General features: G+C 40.2%; 1 protein-coding gene across 2 annotated transcripts in view; it reads right to left on the bottom strand.

The window, feature by feature from the left end:
* Positions 1-2,843: 2,843 nt before the first annotated feature.
* Positions 2,844-26,911, bottom strand: part of keap1b (kelch-like ECH-associated protein 1b) — a 29,121-nt gene continuing 5,053 nt past the window's right edge. For both annotated transcript variants that reach the window (XM_062997803.1, XM_062997804.1), the window contains exons 2-7: positions 24,109-25,178; positions 20,900-21,145; positions 16,508-17,187; positions 11,853-12,058; positions 9,571-9,747; positions 2,844-5,367 (exon numbers count right to left, since the gene is read on the bottom strand). In XM_062997803.1, the coding sequence (XP_062853873.1) occupies positions 5,213-5,367; positions 9,571-9,747; positions 11,853-12,058; positions 16,508-17,187; positions 20,900-21,145; positions 24,109-24,420 (1,776 nt within the window). In that variant the 5' untranslated portion in view covers positions 24,421-25,178 and the 3' untranslated portion in view covers positions 2,844-5,212. The remainder of the gene's footprint in view (positions 5,368-9,570; positions 9,748-11,852; positions 12,059-16,507; positions 17,188-20,899; positions 21,146-24,108; positions 25,179-26,911) is intronic.

Raw genomic sequence — 26,911 nt, 5'->3', positions numbered from 1 at the left:
ATAGGTGTGTAGATGAGCTCAATAATAAGAAGGCGTGTCCTCATACTCATACAGGTCATGTATAATTTGTGACACGGTGCATTATCATGCTGAAAGCACTCTTTGGAAGATGCTTAATTGCTGTAAAGTAGCCATAAAGTGATGCACATTGAAAGCATCAATACTCAGATATATTGTGTTTGATTGGTAGATGATGTTTGACTGGTATAAGGTGGCCCAATGTGTGCAAGACAAAAAATGTAAAACACATTTGTTCCTTAAGAGCTTCAAGTTTTTCCAGCTACCCTCAAACCCTATACAAAAGGCCTGTTGAAAAACTGATTGATGGATTTTCCCAATCTGGCAACTTGGGCTCTAATACCTGAATAATGTTTGTCAACTAGCGTTTGAACAAAATGAACAAATGAACAAAATTTCGGACAGATTTGAACAGAAATTAAAGGTAAAACTAGCGGCATTATTCACACAAAAGGAAAAACAATACAATAATGTTAGAGACAACAGGATTTCGCCAAAACCTACGATAAACCAGATGTACGCTAAACCACAATGTTGCCAGATTCAATTTAATTCCACAACATTTTAAACCACGTCATTGTATAATAACAATAAACAAAATTCCTTAACGGTAGTTCATTTTCCCCCTCAACTGCAGTCTCACCCCCTAGCATAACATCACTTATTCCATTCCCACTGTGGGTGAAAAATAACCATAGAAGAAAGTAATACGCCCAATCTGGCAACTCTCCCGGTTCTTTTCCATAGACGCTGTTAACTTGTCGTTGCGCTGCGAAATTCTCTAAAACTTTGTGATTCATTAATCAACAGTTATACCGGAAACAGCAGGAATACATTAGGAACATTTATATCAGAATAACATATGTGTTAAATCCTAACCTGGGTTAAATTTAACCAGCATTCATAACACGATATGTGATTGGGTGAAGTTACAGGTAAAATGACGTCAAACGAGGCATGGTCAGTGGATGAGTAATGCCACCTGGTGGTCTAACAGAAGACCCAAACTTGAATGCGTTTCTGTGGGAATTTGTGCCCGTTTAGTCAAAATAATATTTGTGGTTTCGGGCACTGGTGTACAGCGAAAAATAGACATTTCGATTTATTCCAGAGGTGTTTAGTGGGGCAGAGGTAAGGGCTCTGTGTATCTGTAAGGCCTCACGATGTACACAGAGGTCAAGGTCTAGTTGGATCAGTTAAGGACCTTTACCAAACGGTTACCACAAAGCGGGAAGTATATCATTCATTCTGTGTACTTATTTTTTATACAACTTTTAACAACGGGTGTGGCTAAAATAAGTAAACTTAAAAATAAGGAGTTGTCCATATACCCTTGGTTATAAAATAAATATTAGGGATTACAGTCCGACTGGAAGACCCAGTTTGACCTTCTTGGTAAAATGAGTATGGGAATAGTTACACACTGCACACTTGGGCAGCCATTCCACCTTGTTTTTAAGATGTATTTAAGAAATACGAAAAATCTAAAGTATCCACATAAAATGCATGTCATAAAACCCATAATCAAAGATGAGCTTCAGAATTGCTGCTGTGCAGCATCAACACTACCTCCTTTCCAACCGGGTTGTGCTTTCTTGTCTGTTAAATTTAGTTTATTAGGATTTTAGCGTCATGTTTTACACTCTTTGGTTACATTCATAACAGAAACGGTAGTTACTCGTTACACAAGTCATCAGTTCACAAGTATAATGTCAAACACACAGGGAGAACATGCAAACTCCACACAGAAAGCACCCAGACCGCTCCACCTGGGGATCGAGCCCAGGACCTTCTTGCTTCTTGCATCCATGCCAAACTAACCTTTTAGAATGGATGTGAAGTAAATAAGTTTGCTAGACCACATTGATTTATACTCGGATCTATGGTTAGATGAGACAAAACCTTCAGTTTATGGTTATCATGTATAAAGAGATCCTGAATTAGGTAGTGTTTTCAGAATTCTTGCTCTGAATTCTTTGACCTTATCAAACTTTGTGAGAGGAGTAGTGCTGATTATTTTAGTCAGAAAGCACAGATAACATCCACAATAAACCTTTATATTGCTTTGATGCTACCATGTATAAATGTAGAAACAATGAGGTCTTTTTACTTGCATGTGATGTCAACAAACTTTAATTAGGCTTAAAAGTGACAAGGCATTTGTTGCTCAGCAACTATAAACCCATAGCAATGTAAAGCTTGCTTGACTGTGGACACATACTGCTTTGCAGTAGCTTCTAATTAATGGCAGACCTGTTTTTGTGTGGTTTATAGATTACTGCTAACTAAACACTTTTCCTTTTAGCATAATGTGATTTGGGTTTTCTTAAATCTAACCCTGGCAAACAGGCAACTGTTCCATGTACTTGTTTTGCAATTTTGAAGTTTTCTTGTGCACAGAATAGCTTGCAAATGCCTACCCAGACATGGGCAATGCCTCCAGCCAGCTTTACTGGCCAGTGGCTGACGGAGTGTCTACGCACTAACTAACCACCTTACTCCCCAAATATCCTTACGCTGCTTGTGCTGGCGCCTCAACCAGAGAGTTGGACATTTTTTTTTTTTGCATTGGCAAGGAGCTAAATCCTAATCTGGCCTTTACATTTGACTTTAACTGTATACTGTATATATTTCTGGTATGAGCTTAATAAAATACAGTATATGCTCATGAGCCTCATGTTTAAAATGAACAAATGTATAATCCTGCATTATACCAGCTTTAAGAAAATTGAGAAACCCATTACAAATCCTTGTCTTTAAACCAGCGTAAACTGTTTACAAATCTGAGACACAAAGAGAAATACAATAAACATGTATTTATTACCCAACTTGTACAATACATTGTTTGCTGTAAAATTTACAAAGCAGTCTTAAATCTCAACCTTAATACATATTTGAAGAAAATTGTTTGGAAATGAACAGCCTGATTTAGAGAAAGATGAGACCACACAGCATGGTCTTATCTCAAATATGTCACATGCCTAATAATTAGCAATACAAAAAGAGGTCAGTCCTCTTCTTCTAAAGTAGAACTCGGGGACAAAACAGTCCAAAATAAATAAAAGAGAAAACCTGTACAAGACTAAGCAATATCCAAACTTCTGAAAAATACATAGCTTAAAATGCTGTTACAAATACATTATTATATAAGTATTTTGACATTGTGATGTTGGCATAAGAGACTGTTGGGTAACGCCACATAGCTAGTGTAACGTTATAAAATCAGTCCCATATTCCCATCACAATAACATCAAGACGTCTCTGCCTCATGCTCCTCCTGTATTGTGCGTTTAAAATTCAGGTACTGTTTTCCTTAGGTCAGAATCAGACCCTAAACACTATTGTCATTTGATTGGCTAACATTGAAATTCAGGCTAGTAATCACAACATTGATTGCTCTGTACAACCAAACAAATTTGAACTAAAGAAATAGTTCAGAAAAAAATTCAACTTAACTCGAAGATAAATGATCCTTAATAAAACACAGATGGGTTACAAATTGAAGGATTAAACAGATTGAGTATGAGAAACATGAGTGCAGGTGCTTTTAGAGAAGTTTACTGCATGATACGTCCTAGCAGCACTAAGTTTTATCTTGGTCAGGGTTACAGTGCATCCAGTGTGTAAGGGTACAGGCCTATTTGCTAATACAGTGGAAGGGTGTATAGATTAATTTCTGGTATCATGTTGCTTCTAGGGCATCCACTGCACATGAATAGTTATCAACATGATGGAGCATTTCTTCTATTCTACTACAAGTGGGCAATGGATGAATATAAAAATAACAATAAGAATATAGATAAATCTGGACCATGTTATTGTGGGGAGATCTAATAAAAGAAAATCTTACTCTAACAGTTTATTGCACTTAAAAGGATTCTTCAAATGATTTGATTAAGATGGTGATTATGAAGCTGTATGGCACCAATGCTACCTGCTGTATCACCCCAAGCTTGTAGCTCAGATACAAGACTGACTGGCTGATCAACAGCATTGGTGTATGCCACAAAATGTGGTAAAATAGATTTTTTGCTGAACCATTTCTGTAAGAGTTACCACCCACTCTTTTCACACTGTGATACTGTTTGTTGTGAGGTATAATAATGGCACTTAGTATTGACATCTGTGATCTGAGGTGCTGTTCTGCCCCGTTACTTAAGGAGGCGTGTGTAGGTTAGTGCCTGAGCCATAAAACATTCATGTCGGCCCTAATCCAGGTTCAGTCAGTACATAATGTTTTAATTTTTTTATGCATTTTCTCCCCATTTTCCTCCCGATTTAGTGCACTCAATTTTGTCTTCCGCTGCTGAGAGATACCAGATTGCATTCGAGGAGAGCACGTTGCTGTACACGCCTCTTCTTGCCCCTGCTTTTTGCACAGGCGTCTCTTTCACCAATCAGGGTCAATATGAACGCCCACCCACCCATACATAGTCCGGCCCCCACCCTGCAGATATGGTGGCCAATCAGTATCTGCTGCAGGCACTGCCAATTATGCCCGCCAGATGGCGCCCAGCCGACCGGTGGCAACACCCAGCCTCGAACCGAGGTGGCGAGGGGAATATCCCGCTGCGCCACCTGGGCGCCAGTCAGTACTCAATTTGATTCATGTTGAGTTACCATCAGCCTTGTCCATACTGCCATCTGTAACCTGGTACAGAACCATAAACCCAATTGTAAATATAACCAGCTCTGCCAACATGCATCTGCTGACTTGATCCTGATAAATGCCTACCATAAACACTTCTTTCCATCTAGCGAGGTGTATAGAATCTTCTGCAAAAGTTGGCACTCCTGGTTTGAAGATCATGTTTCATTGATTTTATAAGAAAAATAATTCAATTAAACTCAACAATTCACTACAATGAAACTAAGAAAAACTACATGTGGCTGTGCAGGAGTTATGGCACATTTAATGAATATTCCGAATAAATAGAAATTGTGCACTAAAATAGACAGTTAACAGATAAATGATATATTAAACTGTGGTTTCTGTAAGGAAAAAAATGACCACAGTATAGAATATGACCAGGGGTGTCCAAACTTTTGTATAAGACTGTAAAGTTTCTTCTGGACTCCATATGAACCCTGTCGTTTGCTGATTTATTTTTGTTCGTTTAGCACCAGAGCTGATGTGCACTGATTAAGGGGTGGGTCTATGGAAGGATAGAAAAAGGGGAGAAGAGAGGAGGCACTAAAGTTTCTGACAATCTTTTTGGCAAGGTTCCATAGTAACTGCTACACCGACTCCACTCCGCCCAGAGGTCATCTTCGTGACTTCGGTCCACGTGTCAGTTTCTGGGTCGTAACATTCCACGCTGTCCAAAAAATTGTTTCCATCATATCCACCTAAAGAAAAGAGAGAGTGTAGAAGTCATGAACCTAGTATTGGCTGGAAGTCAGATCCTGAGGGGAATTAGTCTGCCTAGCAGCTGCCTAGAGAGAAGAGGGCCAAAGGTTTGAAACCCCTACTGAACATGTTCTATTCTGCTTTTTTATTGAATTTAACTCAATATTATTCATTACAAATTATATAAATCAGCAAAACAATTTAAATGAATGTTCCTCAATCACATTCATGAAAATTACCATTTAAGTTCCTTTACAAATGACCAGATTTTCTAACGTTCAGTCCTTTTCATTGATTCACATGCTCAAAACTTATAAATAAAAAAATTTCACTAGTGGAGAAAATGAATGAATGAATCACTTTGTCATATATACAAATACATGTGTACAGTACAATGAAATTCTTTTTTTGCATATCCCAGTTTGGCTAGAATCTGGAGTCAGAGCATAGGGTCAGCCATCGTAAGGCGCCCCTGGAGCAGAGAGGGTTAAGGGCCTTGCTCAAGGACCCAACAGTGGCTACATGGCAGAGCTGGAATTTGAACTCTCAACCTTTCAATTGATAGCCCAAAGCTCCACCCACTAGGCTACCATCCCATAATGTGAGCTAGGTATTTGTGTGGTTTTCTGGATACTGAGGTAAAAAAGCAAAAAGCTTGTTACTACACGCCCAGTTAATTTATTTCCATTCCTTAGTCAGACTGCATTGCCTTTTTGTGAACTACATTGTGGATTTGGGTTTGAATAGATATAATTACCATTTTAAAAACAATTCACAAAATGATTTAGTCTTAATTATTCACTCTAAATTGTAGTCAGGTGAATGATGGCTCTAGAACTAGACATTTGGTTGACGCAGCAGTCCGTTAACCATGCCCACCACCACCGAGTTCCAAGTTGGAATGCCAGCTGTGTTATCGGCAGGCTGGGCATCTACACAGACATAATTGGCTAGGACAGGGGCAATGGCCGAAGCCCTGCGATCGATTGGCACCCTGTCTATGGTATTCCTGCATTGCACTCTGCGTTTCCTGGTGTAACCACATTATGACCAGGATAAAGCGGTTGATGAAAATTAAATGTTTCTAGAACTTACCTGGAGTCCACCTGTTGCAATTTGAATCAACATCATATTTTAGAAGGACAGATTGGGCCAATATGTTTAAACAGTATCTAAGGCTTTGAGTGTTCCAAAGGCCACAGTGGCCTCAATAAAGTGAAGGGAGCTTGGCACAACCTTGAACCTTCCTATAGCAGGCCAGATGACTAAATTATGCATCCAAACAAGAAAAAGCATTGGTCAGAGAGGTAAGGACAAACCTGTTGGATGGACATCCATCTAAGCAGCACTCAATAATTCAGGCCTTTATGGCAGAGTTGAGTAAAAAGCTTATGTTGAGTAAAATATATCTGATGGCCCACTTGGAGATTGTTAAATGTTAACATGAGGAAAAAGATTCTCTGGTCTGATTATGTGTAAAATAAACTTTGGGTAGAAAGCCAAGCTTTATGTCTGGCAAAAACAGTACAAGCTTGTAAACTTCATAGAGATGTATTCAAAAAAGCCAAAGGGTTTCTACTCAGCATTCAATAAGGGTTATGAATACTTGTGTGAGTAAGAGATTTTTAGCTAAATCTATCCTAATCAAAACACCATGTCTTTATTATAACTGGTAATTGGGTGTAGATTAATGGGTAAAAAAATCATATAATCAAATCCACATGTGCAAAAAGATGTACAGATATACACACACATTATACACACATAAAAATGCATTGAAATGAATGTTCTTGATGTATGGAAAGGGTAGATGCCAGTATGCTGATGACAGTCAGGATCTAATGTTATGATGTGTCTAATATTACAAAACTATAAACACACTTCTTTCTCGTACTGTTCTGTAAAAGGGCTGGGCTGAATGAGCCAGTCGGAACAAAGCTGACAGGAATGTTTTTCTGGCTTGCCAGCCAGCAACTGCTGGATAAAACCCCAAACTCATAAATCAGTGAGGCATTAATGGCAAAATTATTACTCAGCCAACAGAGGGTGTATGTGATCCACTGGATTACATTTCACTAACATCATTGCTAAATAGATGGAACCCAATGGAGCTTGTCCTGTTGCTAGTTATCAGAGTTTACAAACATTATATGATGTCAGTCTTCACAAATAGTCCTTCAAATGTACTTTCTAAATAATTACTGAAGGTGAAAGAAATTTGAGTATTATAGCATTCTGTTTCCAAATTATTAGTGAGAAACCCATTCCACCCATTCAACCTCACCCACACTTTCGGCCATATTTCCCTTTTTTCTGGGTTGGATACAAAAGCTTTCTAAAAAGCAGCCCTGCCATGACTTTTAGATTAGTGAAGCTTATGATGAACAGTCTTTGCCAAGTCTGAATCCTTCGTGGTATGAATTGCACAAGGTGCTGGAACAGTTCCTTTAAAACGTGGGCCATGTTGAAATGATTACCCTACGCTGAACATTTTAGTTATGAATCATTTAAGTTTACAACATTAAGAACACTCTTACAATTGTGATTAAATACAACTTGAGCAATTGAGGGTAAAGGGCCCAGCACTGGCAACTTGGCACTTGAACTGGCATCTTTCTTTTTACTAATCCAGTACCTTAATCTTTGTGCTACCACTGCCCACCTGTCCCACCACATCCGAAAGATTGTCTAATAAATTCAGATGTAGAATAGGGAATAGTGAAGCTGTTGAAGCAGACTGAACTGATTGTCATGTTAATGGAACCACTTTAATGTTACTTCTGCTGTATGACATGATGGATTATCTTGCTTGTTTTTAGACCATCAGAACACAGGGTCAGTAACAACAGTCAGATATGGATATTTTGTTATTTTGTGGCATTTATACCATGCTTGATTGATTTTAGGGGGCCCAATGTGTCCTAAGACACCACCACCTATGGACCCAAACTGCCTATCAGTTCAGGCTAACATACCAACTTCTGACCCTGCCATCTGCATGTCACAGCAGAAATCTAAATTCCTCAGACAAGTCACGTCTCTAACTGTCCAGTTTTGGTAAGCCTGTGCCCACTGTAGCCTTAGATTTCTGAAGAACCCAATGTGATTTTCATCTGCTGTAACCAATATGCCCCAAGATTTGGTGTGCCGAGATTTGACATTTTGAAATACATATCCCTATACTACAAGTCTACGTTTTCCAGTCTCTGACTGTCCAGTTTTGGTAAGCCTGTGCCCACTTTAGCCTTAGGTTTCTAAGGAACCCAATGTGATTTTCTTCTGGTGTAGCCAATATACACAGGTTTGGTGTGCTGAGATTTGACATTCTGAGATGCATATCCCTATACTGCAGTGAGTGGTTTTTTATGTGAACAAAGCTTTCTGGTCAGCTCAAACCAGATTTGAACTCGCTGATAAAAAGGTGTTCCCAACCACAGAACTACAGCTTACTGGATGTTTTTGTCTTTTGCATCATTTTGTGTGAACTGTACAGACTGTTGTGAGGGAAGATTCAAGCTAAATCTCAAAATCGAAAGATTCAAGCAGCGTCTAAGATATCGAAGCTATCACCAGACACCAACAACCATGTGATAATTAAAGTTACTCTGATGTTTAATATATTTTAAATAATTCTTGACCTGTGGCTGTAAGACCCATTGCTGCTACATTACTGGCTAACTGGATAATCACACAATGTATATGGCCAAAAATATTTGGACACTTGACCATAAGCTTGTTGGGCATCCCATTTGAAAAACAAATGGTATTAAAATTAGTGTGACCTCTGTAATAGGCTTGGCTATAACAACATTGGGCACTGATGTTGGTCAAGAAAGCCTTAATTGATGTTCCAGTTCATTGCAAAGGTATTCAGTGGACCCGAGGTCAGGGCTCTGTGCAGGCCACTGGAGTTTCTTTAAACCAAGCTTTTCTTTATAGACATTGCTTTGTGCACAGGGACAACAGTAATGCTGGAACAGAAAAAGGTTTTCCCTTAATTGTTGCTGCAAACATGCATATTTTTTCCTATATATAATTGATTTATTAACTGTTAGCAATTATTGTGGCTAAAACACATGAATTCAAAAATTAGAAGGGGTGTCCCAATACTTTTGTTCATATAGTGTAGGTTGTGTAAAAATGCATTTGATATAAGCAATAACATGCTGATTGGTTTAGGTTTTATGACATGTTTTCAGTACCTAGTGCATAGATGCGCCCTTGGTGCGTGGTGACGCCCAGTGCACTGCGTCTGTGTTTCATGGACGATATGAAGGTCCAGCTATCCGACTCCACGTCATAGCGCTCCACTGTGTTCAGCTGGTTGGTGCCGTCATAGCCGCCCATCACATAGATTTGATTCCCCATTGTGCACACACCTGCAAAAACCAGCTGAGTGAATGAATCAGCACACATTGACTCATTTAACACACAAGTTGTTGATTGTACTAATTTAGAACAAAGTACCAATGTGAGAGAACTTCCTTTTTTGATAACTTAAATACTTCAATAAGTTTACTGGAATGATGGATGATTGCAATGTTAGGGTGATTGCAATCTAATCATGACAAGGCAGAAAAAACAGCGTTAATCATTAAACTAAGTTACGGCTTTGTAAAGTCAAACAAGGAAGGGTCATAAAGCTGCACAAAAAGTCCTGATCATTCTAAACCCAGGTCTTTACAGGAAGTCACTGCCTGGCATAATATCACAAACCAAATGTCACTCCACCTGATAAAACAAGATAAGAGCTTAGTAACTGGTTGATAAGGTAAATAAGGTGTACAACAAGGAAAACAATAAATGGTGCAGGATAGTTTGTGTACTAGGGATGGTTTGGGTCATTTTTTTTTTTTTATTAGAATAAGTTTTCTCCCCTTTTTCTCCCGATTTTAGTGCGTCCAATTTTTACCCAATTGCGTTATGCTTCCTCTCTACTGTTGCTGACCCCCGCCCCGATTGAGGAGAGCGAACTGACACACGCCCCCTCCGACACGCGAGCAGTAGCCGAGTGCATCTTTTCACCTGCACGAGGCGAGTTCATATGCGATCAGCCCTATGCACGGAGAGACACACCCTGATCAGCATTTTTCCTCTACTCTGTGCAGACGCCATCAATCAGCCAGCAGAGGTCGTAATTGCATCAATTATGAGGCCCTTATCCGGCTCCCTCCTTGGATGAACAACAGCCAAACATTGTTCATATAGCCGCCCAGCCCAGCCGGACGGCAGAGCTGAGATTCGATACGATGTGCTAGCGTATTTTACCGCTGTGCCACCTGAGCGGCCTGGTTTGGGTCATTTTGATAGATACAGAAAAGCATTCCAACCATCGTCCAGAGATTGCATGTTTACACTTTGTTGGTGCCACAAGCCATCAATGGCTGGGAACAGACTGGTCCTGCTTGCTGGGTGAAAGGAATGGCATTCCTGTTGTCTATTACTCATGAATTTACCTTAGCCAAACTGGAATATGTGAGCTCATGTATGGTCTCATTGAAGTGTGTTGAAATAGTATCTCATCTTATCAGCGACAACATGTCATTGTTGAGTTTCAGAGATATAAATAATGAGACAAAGGCAGACTACTCTTAGTAATTTATCTACATGGGGAGCATGAATGACAAGGCAGAAGTGTGTTGACTTTAATAAATCAGGCAAAGGCAATTATAACAGCTACATGCCTAAAACTGCCCATAACCACAGCTGTAACAAACCTGCCAAAAAAGTGTTTCTTGCCTACAGACATAGTGAGAGACGGTTAGACAGCCAAAAAAAACTCAACAATTCTGGAGATTGTAGATTTGGAGACCTGTCAACCCTGAAATGCTCATTAGGTGACACCTTCATGGTAACAAATTTGAAGGCGTGCCAGAAGAAAAAGATCAAAGAAACTTGGTATTAAAAGAAAGATAGTTGTACAAAACAGTATGTGCTTGGGTGCACACTAGTCCTGGGGTGTGTATAGAATAGAATAGAATGCTTTTATTTGTAATATATACACTTAAACGTGTACAGTACAATGAAATTCTTTCTTCGCATATCGCATTCTAAACAAGCTGGGGTCAGAGCGCAGGGTCTGCCATTGTAGAATGCCCCTGGAGCCGAGAGCCTTGCTCAAGGGCCCAACAGTGGCTGCATGTCACAGCTGGGATTTGAACTCTCAACCTTTCCCCACAGTGTATAGCTCAAAGCTTCCAATGCTTGGCTAACGTGCATTTGGTGACGAGGTTTAAACTCATTTAAATGCACTGCGCACTCTGGCACCGTCGTGAGTGGCAGCCTCTCCAGTAGCTTTGTTAGAGTTGTACTTCTATAGCGTTTCTATAGTGTTTATTCTTTAATTTCCTTGGGGATCAATAAAGTATCTATCAATCTTAAACCCAAACATTTACTGTGTTAACATTACTGATTGTTATTGACACTTTCAAGTACTCATGTAACAGTAACTCACTTCCCCTTTTGCCAGTTTAGGGTTTCTCACCTGCCCCACTGCGGACTGTGTTCATAGGTGCCATGCTCCTCCACTCATCTTTTTCAGGGTTGTAACACTCCACTGAGCTCAGCCGGAATGTACCGTCAAATCCACCCACCGCATACAGAAGACGGTTGATTACAGCTACACCCACTCCAATTCGCCGTGTCAGCATGGGGGCTACCAACTGCCAAGTGTCTCTATCCGGGTCATACCTGCACCACAACAAGATAGGAAATGCATTAATCTAAAAGCTTATGCATCAGTTATTCATGACACAGTGAAGTGTTCTTCTCATATCACCATTGTGGTTATTTATCACTGCTAAGGCATCAACCAAAGTATTTTTTCCTGCATATTCTATCTTTATATTTGAAGTATTTTTCATCCTTTGCATCTTTTGTAATATTCTCAGGAAGTACAATTGTCTTCATTAACACGGTCATTTTAACATAAAACATTCTAGGAATAACCAATTCTTGGTGATGCCTTTTGCTTGCAGTTTGTAAAACTCTCATACATTTAAACAATTTTGTTATTTATACACAGAAACTTAAAATCACAAGGAATATTAATTTGTAGAATTTTACTCTATGTTTAGTGGGCAACCTTGTAATATTTTAAGAAGGCAGGACATCGACATTTTTTTTATGGTTCCCTGTTTCAGTTTTTATAATTGACCAATAAAAAAGATCAGCCATAACATTAAAACCACCCTCCTTGTTTTTACACTCACTGTCCATTTTATCAGCTCCACTTACCATATAAACACTTTGTAGTTCTACAATTACTGACTGTAGTCCACCTGTTTCTCTGCATATGTTTTTAGCCTGCTTTCATCCTGTTCTTTAATGGTCAGGACCCCCACAGGACCACCACAGAGCAGGTATTATTTAGGTGGTGGATCATTCTGAACACTGCAGTGACACTGACATGGTGGTGGTGTGTTAGTGTGTGTTGTGCTGGTGTGAGTGGATAAGACACGGCAGTGCTGCTGGAGTTTTTAAACACTTCACTGTCACTGCTGGACTGAGAATAGTCCACCAACCAAATATATCCAGCCAACAGCGCCCCGTGAGCAGCGTCCTGTGACCACTGATGAAGGTCTAGAAGATGACCAACTCAAACAGTAGCAATAGATGAGCGAGAGGTGAACCAACTAGGTAGGAGTGTCTAATAGAGTGGACAGTGAGTGGACACGGTATTTAAAACCTCCAGCAGCGCTGCTGTGTCTGATCCACTCATACCAGCACAACACACACTAACACACCACCACCATGTCATTGTCACTGCAGTGCTGAGAATCATCCCCAACCTAAATAATTAGGGATGCATCGATACCATTTTTTCCCAACCGAGTACAAGTACATGTATTTTTGTACTTGCCGATACCGATACCAATACCTATTTACAATACCTTTTTTTTTTTTTAAACAAAATCACACGTGAGAAGTGACGAGAAGTTTAATGATACCACGTCCAAAAATGCACATCAACAAGTAGCGAGTGATCAAAGTGTTTGTGCGCTGATGTGATGAAATCGAGGAGGAAAATAAAAGAATCTGAGTGGATTTGGCAACACGAATAGCACGAATAGCATACAGTGTGAGGGGAACGCAGGAGAGGAGTGTGAACAGGTTGGACAGGGGCTTAATATAGTTTATATCAGAATACACCGGCACACACACGTTTTACAGTATTTCTGATTTGATCCTCTACAAAACATAACACCAACACTGCATTGCAAAAATATTTATTAACCTCCAACTTACTATAGAACAATCCATACTGTTCGTGTTGCCAAATCCACTCAGATTCATTTATTTTTCCTCCTTGATTTTACGCTGCACATCAGCGCACAAACACTTTGATCACTCGCTACTTGTTGACGTGCATTTTTGGACGTGGTATCATTAAACCCCTCGTCACTTCTCACGTGTGTTTTTGTAAAAAAAAAAAAGGAAAAAAAGGGAGACCAGAGAAGCTCGCCTGAGATTCCAGTTGGTGATAGATCGTGTAGTGTGAAACCCCCTATCGCCGATCAGTCATGTAGTGTGAAATACACACCGACCTGAAAGACTCCCGAGTGCAAAAGATTCAGTCGTTTAGTGTGAACTGTACAGCGACCCGACAAATTAGAAAATCGTGTAGTGTGAACTAGGTATAACGCAGCAACGTGCACTAGGCACACGGTATCGGATGTTTAAGATCGGAGCCTCGTTTGCGAGTACGAGTACAAGTTAATGAGCGCGGTATCGGGCAAATACCCGATACCAGTATCGGTACTCATGCATCTCTATAAATAATACCTACTCTGTGGTGGTCTTGGGAGACCATTGAGGAACAGCATGAAAGGGGGCTAACAAAGCAGATGGACTACAGTGATAAAATGGACAGTGAGTGTAAAAACAAGGAGGTGGTTTTAAACGTTATGGCTGATCAGTGTATTTTGGACTCTGTTCCTAGACATTGGCTAGCTGTAAATCCTAACAGGGCAAACTGTTTCAAATTTTTCCTGGTCACTTCCTTAAAAGTTTGGTTATAATAATGCTGCTTGTGGAGGTATTTGGAAAAAAATCCTTGATCCATTCCATGTTTTTCTTTCATTTTTGGAAGGTTTGAAATGACACTGTGATAAAAGATGCTATGTTGTAATGCTTATTAGATTTAATACCAAGGTTTTAACTCAGTCAGTGCTGTGAAAAGTCGCTATTGTAAGCGCACCACCCAAGTAGTGTCACCGATACCTGCATGCCAGTAAAAATGATTCATTTTCTTTAAATCCTCATTGTTCTCTGCATATTTAAACTAAATACTTAAAGTAACTATTATTGGCCTGCATTCACATGGACACTGTTTATATCCATCACAAACACATTGACGTGTGTTGCTGGTGTTTCTCTGGCTGAAGCTTCCCCACCACTTCCCCAAAATCATTTGGAAACTTGCATACTTGCATCTTAAACTACACACTGAATAGTATTAAAAAAAATGATGACACAAATGGCGGTGTACCAATGTCATGTACTTGGTACAGTATGATGTGTATTAGGACACTTAAATGCTGAAGTTGTGGTTCAGCAGAAACCTATTCTTTTAGGTTCTTGTTAGGAATAGGAAACATCAGAAACCACTTTATTTAAAGATTGTCGTAAAAAGAAACTGAATCCTTTACGCTTTTGTGGTAAAACAGTGGAAGTAAAACACGCACCAGAGGTTTTGATAGTAGGGGAAAAAAAGCTAACACTAAAACTAATGGTTAGTTTCTCTTCCTTATTTTTGGTTATATAAGCTTGACGCCAGTCATGTAGACTCATTTCCTCCTGTCTTAGACTAAAAAAGCCACATTAATAGAAATCAAACCATTTAGTCCTTTTTAAAGAGTTGTTGCATCATTAATAACAAACGCACTAATAATAAAGCCACTACACCATTCTCACCATATAAACAGTATGAGTTTTATAGTTTTGTAGTTTTCAATAAAACAATTATTTAAATAAACAAACGGAGTAACTAAAATCATTAGAAAACCACAACTTTCCAGCCATGAACATGTGTACATCAGTGGTCCCCAACCACCGGGCCGCGGACCGGTACCGGTCCGTGGGTCATTTATTTCCAGGTCGCACAGAAAAAATAATGTAGACCAGACCTGGGCATTGTTCGGCCCGCGTGCCAACCCCAACGGCCCGCATGAGGTCAGTGGCAATTCAAAATCAGACGTAAATAAATATATATAACACCTGCCATATAACAGGATTGTTTTTATTTTGACGGGAGTGCTATTTCTTTACATTTCGATTTACGTGTGTGTGAGACGAGCGCGACTGACAGAGACAATTTAGTTTTTAACAAGACATGAACTTCAAAACTCAGGTGTAAAGCTGTTTAAGGATCACAATTTAAATCTAGGGTTTATATCGCCATTAAGGTACTATATACAAGAACATGAACGATGCACAGCGTCACATCTGAAGCTTCGCTAACTAAACTGCAAACCAACACGGACTTTTTATAAAGAAATCTTATTAATATTGAGCAGAATGAAGTTCACCATTTTTGTCTGGTCCTACACAACAGTAACAGTTTCTTATGTGGCCCCTTGGAAAATGTAATTGCCCTCCCCTGAATTTGAGATACATCAGCAAGGAAAACACTGCTTCCATTTCCAACACACGGGTGTTTATCGTCTCATATCACCCCCAGGTGGAAGCAGCATCTCATTGCAGCAAAAAAAAGCTCGTGTGAGCAGTAGTTATTCTAACTAATAAAAATGGTGGCAATCTGGTCCCACTGTGGTTTACAAGGTGTAATGTAAAGCCTCCACATGGGTGTGTATGTGGACAAGTTTTTCTCTATGACCCATTTATTTCGGCTCATGACCCACCCTGCTCAACGCCAAACCAATCCAACCTTGTATTTATGAATCTCACTTTGCACGGGAACAGTCACTCAAAAACAGAAAAGGGCCTTCCTCAAAGTGCTGCCACAAAGTTGGGAGTATGTAATTTTATTGGGTGTGGCTGAAAGACCTGAGCTTGATAACTGCTTATGAGGAATCTGAAGGCCATGACAAAGTTAAATGACGCTATATAATTTATACTAATATATTCATTTATATCATCCACAATAAAAAAGCTCTGAACGCTCTGAATGTTTCTTACCTCTCTACGCTGTTATGATGGATGCAGCCATGTGATCCTCCCACAGCATAGATCATGTTATCAATTACCCCGATGCCAATGCGGTTACGTGGTACACTCATGGGTGCACACGGGAGCCAGCAGTTGTTCATAGGGTTATAGCAGTCGAGCGTGTTGGAGTCCATGTTGCCGTCAGGTGCGTTATTTCTCCCTCCCACTGCATAAAACAGCCCACTGATGACACAAGCTGCCAATCCGCTGCGTGGTACCTGCAAGTCTGCCAGTCGTAGCCAAGCACCGGTGCATGGATTAAACGCCTCCAAGTACGAGAGAGACTGGCGGAAGTAACCGCCCGCCGTGTAGATGAGCCGCGGCACTTTGGGCGTCCGACACCCTGCCGCCGCCTTAGTGGGTTTGTGCAGAGTCAGGTCCTGGAAGATCTGCGACAGGTAGTCCTTGCACTGCGGGTCCCACTCAAAGTGCTCAAGCTGGCGCTGCAGAAAGTGAGGCGGGAGAGAATGGCAGCGGACGGCCTGCAGCAGCGCCTGTACGTAGGGCTTTCGCTCGTCACGCTCATAATGAACCCACGCTACACAGGCATGGAAAACCTCAGACTCGCATCGCACGTTCAGTTCATCCCGGCTGATCAGTGTTACCAGCTGGCAGGGAGAAAGGTTAAAGAACTCCTCCTGCGTCGCCACCTGATGAGACAGTCAAAAGATCAAAAGATTAAACAAAGATCAAACTCGCAGTTCTGACATTTTCATTTCACACACACTCAAACACAGCAACTTAGATTAATAATTTGATGGTGTAAAACATTCTATCATTTTTCAAAGTGAATATGATTGAATACAACTGATGACTTCTCTGTGCACATATAGTACACACATACAGTTTTTAAAAAATATTTTCTTTATGCATTTTCTCCCCTTTTTCTCCCCCTTTTTTTAGCGCGTCCAATTGCCCATCATGCTTCCTCTCCACCAATGCCGATCGGCATTTAGCAGACGCCTTTATCCAAAGTGACTTACAGTACTGTGACAGTATATACAGTCTAAGCAATTGAGGGTTAAGGGCCTACCTAGCTCAAGGGTCCAACAGCAATCTGGCAGTGGTGGGGCTTGAACCAGTGACTTTCTGATTACTAGTCCTACATACGTACTTTTTGGTTAATATTTGTACGTATAAAGACATTGTGTGTAAACTTAAAATAAATATATGGACTTGAAGTATATTAAACAGAATCAGGTGGTTGATATTTTACATTTTTCAAATGGTACATTAGATCACTGTATTTGTTTTGGTGTATTTGCATATTATGCCTTTAATGTAACTGGGGATTTTTATATGTACTAATGAATTTAATTTATATGTACTAATGAATTTAATATTGACTGACAATTATAATTAGTATGTTCTACAAACCCCATTTCTGGAAAAGTTGGGGCATTGTGTAAAATGCAGTGAAATCAAGATTTTGTGATTTGTTGATTCTCTTAAACCTTTATTTAATTAACAGTACATATCAGTGTTTTGGCTGACTAACATGATTGTATTTTGTAAATATAAAGATATGGTAAACTTAATGCCTCCAACATACATTCCTGCCAGTTGAGACAGAGGAACAATAAGTATAAACATTTTAAAGGATATTCAAGCTACACAATTTGTAAATGTTTCCCTATAAGCAGGTGAATTAGTAACAAGTAAGAGAATCATGCTTTGGTATAAAGGAGGATTCACCAAAAGCTCAGTGTTCAGGGACAAATTTATCTCAGATGGACCAAAAGACAGTGGAAATGATGTCAGACACAGAGCATTACAAAAACAAGTTAAAACATGGGCTCAGCTCAGATGAAAAGGACCATCTAGGCTTGTCAGCGAAAGACCAACATCGTTCATGTTATAGGGGTTCATCCATGCATGACTTGTATATGTGTAAAGGTATCATTGATGCAGAGAAGTTCATGGTTATTTCAGCAAGACAATGCCAGGCCTCATTCTGTTTAAGCTACAAAAGCATGGCTACCTAAACACAGAGTCTGTGTGGTTGATCTGTCTCCTATTGAACATGTATGGCACATCATAAAGAGGACAATCAGACGATAATGACTGCTGAGCTGCTCAAGTCTCGTATCAAGCAACATAGGATACTAATTCTTGTAGTTTTGCTAGTGGATTTTTTCCCCTTAGTTCTCAAACACTAAGAAAAGTGTAATTAATGGTAAGAGTTTTAAACATGCATGTGTCCAAACTTTTTGTTGGTGTGTTATGGGCATCAAATGTGCCTTTTGCTTTAAGTTAATCAGTGAAAACATTGTTTAATTATTTTAACTAATTTGCATTCAATTCACAAAATGTTCTAGTTCATAAGGAAATGGGGACAATACTTTTATAATCTCTTGATGTTGAGTCACAGCTGCTGGTGTTAAGTATGTCAGGTGACTTTCTGGAAGTTGTTATACACGAGTCATTGTGTGACACACCTTTATTCTCAGGTAGCATTTACAGGAACACACACAAGCAGTAATAAGTAAACTTTTAGATTTACAGCCACACACACGACCTGACTGCATATACAGCATTCCTCAACTTTGCCTCCAAGTAACACACAGTCGTGAGAGAAGAGATACAGGTATAGCATTATAATTCCAATTGACCTAATTAAACACAGACAATCCCTATGAAATAAACATGTTTTACTAATCCTGAATTGTACCATCAAAATAAAGCACTAGTTTCTACAGAAACACTATGCCACAAACACTAGAGTCTCCAGCCAGCTTGGATTTCTTTATGGCCTCAGAGACAACTCATCCAAGAGAACAACAAAATGATACAAGGGGGGAAGCCTCTGCTAACCAAGAGTAAGATTAGATGACTTGCAGTTACTAAGAAGGAAAACATTCCATCCTTTATAAACACACTCAATACATTTAGTTAAAATAAGATAAAAAGTAAGATAATCTGTCCATCTGCTGAAGCTGAGGCATAACTATTCTATGCAGCTGGGCAGTGCCCCAAAGTACAAGTTCAAATACAGGATTGAACCCGGTAATTCATAGCTATTATGTCTAAGACAAATAAGATTTAGTGATCACTAATAATTGAGTCAGATTTGAGTCATTACGACTATCATATCTGCTTGTATGCAACATAATGCTTTACTGCTACAAACTGAAATCTAAAAATGTTCTGACATAATGTGAAATACTACAAAAAACTAAAAGCATAGATTTGAAAATTCTTTACCTGTAGAAAAAAGTACAAAAACAAGATATCCATTGTTTAACTATTGTATATTGATACAATTAAAGAGCATCCAGAAAAATCCTAATCCTTATGAGTCAGACTAGCTCAAGGCTCGTGACTTTGCCAAAATTGTCTTTGACTGTTTTACAAGCAATAGGAGGGACTGTTAGATTTTGCTCCCTAAACAAAGCATAATATTAAAAAATTAGTAGCAACTAAAGCAATTTCTGTGTGTAACGGAGCAAAGTGGAAAAGCACTACTGAATCAATCACTGCTTCAATCCATCCGATCACATCTCCACTACTGCTGCAGACCCCAACCCTGACCAAGGAGAGCCGTGTCCAACTTAGCCGTACTCTGACATGTGTTGTAGCCATCTGCTTACTTTACCTGCACTAGGCGGATTTACATTAGGATCACCATTGCGTATGAACTAGTCACACACTGCTCTCCATTATTCAACATCTCTGTGCAGGTGCCGTCGACCAGTCAGCAGAGGCCACAATTGCAGCAGTAATAGGAAATCCCTTTGACCAGCCCTTCCCCGGACATCATGTCTATGTAGGCGCCTAGCTGCCTAATAGCAGAGCTGAGATTTGAACATGAGAGCTTGAGATCTCAGCAGTGGTAGGCTAGCGGTTTTACCACTGCACCACCAGAGAACCTGGGCTTAGAAATACTTGTGTGTTGTCAATTACAAAAAAGGTGCCAAAATTGCTTTAAAATTGCTTCAGTCACCAAATGATTAAGTGGTAACAGTGGTGAACAAAGCTCTCAATGTTCTTGGATGATGGTGTATTCATTACATTAGAATAATAAACATGAAGATTTTTATATTGTGTTTACTGAAATCAGAAAGCAGTGATTTATACATTTTTTGTTGACCTGAATATAACCTGTAATTTGCACTTATATAATGTCCCAACTTTTTGGAAATTAAGGTTTGTAGATACCCTCATAATAAACACAGCACTTTGAGGACCAGAACACCTGCATATTCTCAACACTGCTGGTAAACAACTTTATCCATCAGTAAGACCTGTTCTAGTCAGTTATTATGTACAGTATATGCACTATAATCTGTTTATTCACAGCTCACATGACTGGACTGTTGTAACTTCCCTGCTACAGCTGAATGAGTCATGTGTGAGTCTAACCTGGCTGAAGTTCATGTAGATGTACTCTCTGGCTTTCTGGTGCAGCTCGGTGCAGCCAATCTGCTCAGCAAAGTTGGCGATGCCGATGGCGTTGCTCGGGTCCAGCTGTTCCACCAGGAAGTCACAGCAGGCCTTTACCACGCTGTCGATCTGATACATCACTGCACCATTCATCACGTGAATTACGCATTTTTCTCCGACCGTGATGCTTGCCGTGTAAGCGAACTCGATCAAGCGGCCCATTACCTGTGAAGCAAAGAGGCATTTATAGAACTATAATTTCTGAATCACAGAAGCCATATAATAGTCAAATAGTTATCGACTACACGTTTTAACACACAATAAAAAGCTGGTTTCCTTATATCAAGACACGGTGTAAAAAATAGGTTTTGTTTGGTATTATAATTAAATAATATGAAAAGTGTGAGCATTTAGAGATCGGATGGCGGGTAGGGGCATTGTTGGATCGGGGATGTTACGAATTGCTTTGTACATGTATACACCGATCAGCCATAACATTAAATCCAACTCCTTGTTTCTACACTCACTGTCCATTTTATCAGCTCCACTTACCATATAGAATAACTTTGTAGTTCTACAATTACTGACTGTAGTCCATCTGTTTCTCTACATACTTTTTTAGCCTGCTTTCACCCTGTTCTTCAATGGTCAGAACTCTCCCAGGACTGGCACAGTGTAGGTATTATTTGGGTGGTGGATCATTCTCAGCACTGCAGTGACACTGACATGGTGGTGGTGTCTCTTAGCATTTTTGTGTCTTATTCAAACACCTCACTGTCACTGCTGGACTGAGAATAGTCCACCAACCAAAAACATCCAGCCAACAGCACCCCGTGGGCAGTGTCCTGTGACCACTGATGAAGGTCTAGAAGATGACCAACTCAAACAGCAGCAATAGATGAGCGATCGTCTCTGACTTTACATCTACAAGGTGAGATGTAACTACTAGGTAGGAGGTAGGAGTAGGTAGGAGTGTCTAATAGAGTGGACAGTGAGTAGACACGGTAATTAAAAACTCCAGCAGCGCTGCTGTGTCTGATTCACTCATACCAACACAACACACACTAACACACCACCACAATATCATTGTCACTGCAGTGCTGAGAATGATCCACCACCTAAATAATACCTACTCTGTGGTGGTCCTGACCATTGAAGAACAGACTGAAAGCAGGCTAAAAAAGTATGTAGAGAAACAGATGGGACTACAGTCAGTAATTGTAGAACTAAAGTGCTTCTATATGGTAAGTGGAGCTGATAAAATGGACAGTGAGTATAGAAACAAGGAGGTGGTTTTAATGTTATGGCTGATTTATCCTCATCCCAAAGTGAGGGTTATTGCAACGTATTCAGAAAGCAAATCTTTTGTAAAGTGGGTTGTGTCTGAGTCAGCCAAAGCTCAGCATACACAAGTCTGAGTCAATACCATAGCAACCTGGATGCAAATGTGACTTGGGTCCAAACAAACAAACCTTATTTGGTGTAGTAATTTTCACTATTGAGAAAACAACAGATGTCTTAACCAACTTTCCAATTTATTAAGTTAAGTCATTTTTTTATGTTCATATTTTTATCATTAAAAATGAACCCAAAATCCATGAAGAAAATACAGGTCGTGACAATGTCCACGATGATGATGATCACCTGTGTAAACTTTAATGAGTACACAGTACCTGACACAAATCACGTCCCATCGATATTACTTATCAGTTTCTGTCTCTTATCAGATCTAACCTTTAGAGCGAATGATATCGACGTGACTGACATGGATTTGTGAAATTAAAGCTAAAGTGTAATCAGTAGGTGAGAGAATAAGCAGTATGACTAAACTGTGTTAACATTAACATCTTGTTTCAGGTTAATGTGGACCACTATGATTAATATTAATGGAGAAACAGGGTGCACATGAACCGCATTGTGTTAAAATTATCTCAGCCTAGTAATACGTACACTGTTTGAACAAAAGTATTGGGACACCCCTTGTAATTATTGAATTCATATGTTTCAGCCACAGCAATTGCTAACAGGTGTATTTTTTCCCCCCCTTTTTAGCGCATCCGATTTCTGCCCGTCAATCATCCTCTCACTAATGCTGGTCCCTGCTCCTGATTGGGGAGGACGAGGCTGCTCCACGCCCCCTCCGACACGTGCACAGCAATCGGACATCTTATCACCTACACTTGATGAGTGCAGTGCAGTACAGCGCTGGGTACGGAGAGCCACACTCTCTACAGCACTCCTTTCCCATCTCCGTGCAGGTGCCACCAACCAGCCAGCAGAGGTCGTAATCGCACTAGCCTGAGAGAGAGTCCCCATCCGGCTTCAATCCCGTCCCTATCTGAACAACAGGCCAATCGTTGTTCATGTGGCCGCTCAGCCTCAGCCGGCAGGCAGAGCCGAGATTCGATACAATGTATTTGAGATCTCAGCTCTGGTGAACAACGTGTGCTTCTACCGCTGCACCATCTGAGCGTAACAGGTGTATTTAATCAATTATATAAATGAAACTTCTATGCTTTGAAATTTGCCACAACAGTTTAGGGAAGGCCCTTTCCTGTTCCAGCATGACTGTGCTTACATTTTCGGCATTTAGCAGATGCTCTTATCCAGAGTGACTTACAGAAGTGCTTCCACAGTGAACATTACCTTACTCTAGTTTAAGTAGACAACAGTCCAAGAACTCAAATCTGCTAAAACCCTGTTAGAATTAAAGTGTTTTTTTTTTTTGCAAGAAATGAACAAGTGTGTTAGTAATTAAGTGAGTACAAGTCAGCTTAAGTGCTTAGTAAAGAGGTGGGTTTTTAATCGTTTTCTCAGATGTTCGGACAGACAAGGGAAGTTCGTTCCACCACTTGGATGCCAGTACAGAGAAGAGCCTTGATGCATGTCTACCTCTAGTTCTGGGTGGAGGATCAAGTCGGGCGAGACTAGTGGCTCAGAGGTTGCGTGTGCACAAAGCAAAAGCACAAAGCAAAAGCACAAAGCAAAAGCTTGGTTTAAAGAAACTCCAGTGGCTTGCACAGAGCCCTGACGTCAGCCCCGCTGAACTAAAACACTAACTGGAACATCAATTGAGGCTTTATTGACCAACATCAGTGCCCAGCCACAGAATTGATTTTTTGAATGAACAGGCACAAACTGCAAAAGACTTGTGAGTATGTATGTGGAATTTTTCGGACTTCACTCACCCGTGGATGGATCCCCTCGATGGGTACCACTTCCATGCCGCACTCCTTCAGGCCGTTGGTGAACATAGCACGGAAGACAGGGGAGGAGGACGCCAGCACAACCTTGTGAGCCACAAAGTCCACTGCGTCCAGGTCGTTGTACTTGACGCGCAGCGTGACGTCGCAGAGCTGCCGCTCGAGCCGAAGCTCGTTCATGATGGCGAACGCGGCCGCCGTGTGGCTCTCCAGCGTGTAGCTAAACACGCGGTGGCCATTACGGGCTGACGGAGTAACCTCGGCCTTGCACTCCGTCATCCCCGATGACGCGTACATACTCAGCGACGCCAGCTGCCCCGTGCCTCCATCCTTGCACGCCAGCGCAACAATGAACGGCAAGCACCGTGACTATGATCGAATATTACCCAACTGTTCCTTCTTCCTTCTGTACGCCTTTTTCTGATGCTTTGCTCAATGTAACCTTTTCTTTTTACTATCTGGCATAAGCTTTAGTTCCTGAATCACCACCACTTTATAATCCATCACGACTTCAAAGAAGACTTCCTTTATTAGATGACTCAAGTGATCAGATTACATACTGAGCATACTTTTCTTAGGTGTAAGCTCATTAACCAAGAAGAAACTTAAACTGTACACAACATCCTTAGACGAACTGACTTTAGAGGGAGGCAATTTGACTCCAGGTTGTAAAAATGAATGTCATGGAAACAGCACATTGAGTTTTGGAGAAACTGGAATGGCAGTGGGCCTGCATGCAACCCTGTGGCACACTCCTGCGTAAACAAAGTCACTGCATTTCTGAAAGATGACGAGCTTAATCAAAAAGATTAAAGCCTCATTGAAAACATTTCACTCACAAGCCTTGTATAAGCGCTCGTTAAATTATTATCGTCTCATAAAGGATTTTTGAAAGAGCTGAACCCAAGCCAGAAGAAAGAGTACAACTCTTCAGGTCACAGTGTGTGAAAGATGTGGAAGAGGATATTTGGTTCCACAGCTGATCACTCCAGAGCTGAAGGTTTTAGGAAGGAGGGTGACTGGAGATTCTTCTAATCCAAAAGTTCTTTAAAGACCTGAAAGAAAAAAAAAAAATCACATTTAAATAACTACAATAACACCACAATTAATATTAAAAAGCCTCTTGTTTGTTTGTTTATTAGGATTTTAACATCATGTTTTACACTTTGGTTACATTCAGGAACGGTACGAAGCCACTCATTACACAAGATTCAACAGTTCACAAGGTTTTATCGAACACAGTCTTGGAAAATGTTGTGTCTCCAATTCACTCACTTGCATGTCTTTGGACTGTGGGAAGAAAACCGGAGCACCCGGAGGAAACCCACGCAGACATGGGGAAACATGCAAACTCCACACAGAAAGGACCCGGACCACCCCACCTGGGGATCGAACCCAGGACCTTCTTGCTACCCACTTAGCCACTGTGCCGCCCAGCCTTTATGTTAAATACACTGATCAGCCATAACATTAAAACCACCTTCTTGTTTCTACACTCACTGTCCATTTTATCAGCTCCACTTACCATATAGAAGCACTTTGTAGTTCTACAATTACTGACTGTAGTCCATCTGTTTCTTTGCATGCTGTGTTTCCCCCCTTTCACCCTGTTCTTCAATGGTCAGGACCCCCACTTCTAGACCTTCATCCGTGGTCACAGGAAGCTGCCTACAGGGCGCTGTTGGCTGGATATTTTTGGTTGGTGGACTATTCTCAGTCCAGCGGGGACAGTGAAGTGTTTAAAAACTCTATCAGCATTGTTGTGTCTTATCCACTCATACCAGCACAACACACCACCATGTCAGTGCCACTGCAGTGCTGAGAATCATTCACCACCCAAATAATACCTGCTCTGTAGTGGTCCTGTGGGGGTCCTGACCATTGAAGAACAGGGTGAGAGGGGGCTAACAAAGCATGCAGAGAAACAGATGGACTACAGTCAGTAATTGTAGAACTACAAAGTGCTCCTATATGGTAAGTGGAGCTGATAAAATGGACAGTGAGTGTAGAAACAAGGAGGTGGTTTTAATGATTGGTGTATGTATATTTTATTTGTAGACTTAACACCTTAGTTGTCAGTCCAAAATAATGATTAACTATTTAAGAATTATAAAATTCAATACTAAATTAATAGTTTAAGTAAATGCAAAACAGAAGTGGGAGCTCATGATTTAATGCAGTAGAGTATAAAAGAGTTTAAGTACATAAATTTAAGTCACCATAACACAATCACTTGTAAGAAAGGTTAAAGACGAGTATTAATTCAAAGTCTGAGCTGTTGGAGAAGATTTGGCAAAAGTTTTTTGATGCTGTAATATGATTCACTGATTCTGTAACATACTTAAATATGTATTTATTTGAAATACAAGAGAAAAGATTCATTTGCATAAGGACAAGGAGTGCAGCATAAATACGTCACAAATGTTCTTATGATGAAAACTGACAATTCATTTATCGTTAGTTTTACATGCAGCTTCAACCAACAATGCAGACACTGAAAATTACTAGATTAAAACTGCATATATATATCAAATATAATTATCATGTCTTACTTGATATAAAAGGGAAGCAATCAAATAAAGCACAGACACCGGCTACTCAGCAGAGTGAATCAGGATGTTAAAAACCAAAAACCCATACACAACATTCTTAAAACCAAATCACATCGATATATACAGCAAGTGTAATCTCAACCTTATCAAAGCTAAACATGTCAACAAAAGTTCAAGTGTAACACTTACTCCGAGATACTGATCCACAGCTTTCTCTAAGCAGGGAACACTAGACT

Source organism: Trichomycterus rosablanca, chromosome 6, assembly GCF_030014385.1.
Source record: "Trichomycterus rosablanca isolate fTriRos1 chromosome 6, fTriRos1.hap1, whole genome shotgun sequence".
NCBI classification, from domain to species: domain Eukaryota; kingdom Metazoa; phylum Chordata; class Actinopteri; order Siluriformes; family Trichomycteridae; genus Trichomycterus; species Trichomycterus rosablanca.
Note: the sequence above shows the minus strand (reverse complement) of the source record. Positions and strands in the feature narration are given on the sequence as shown.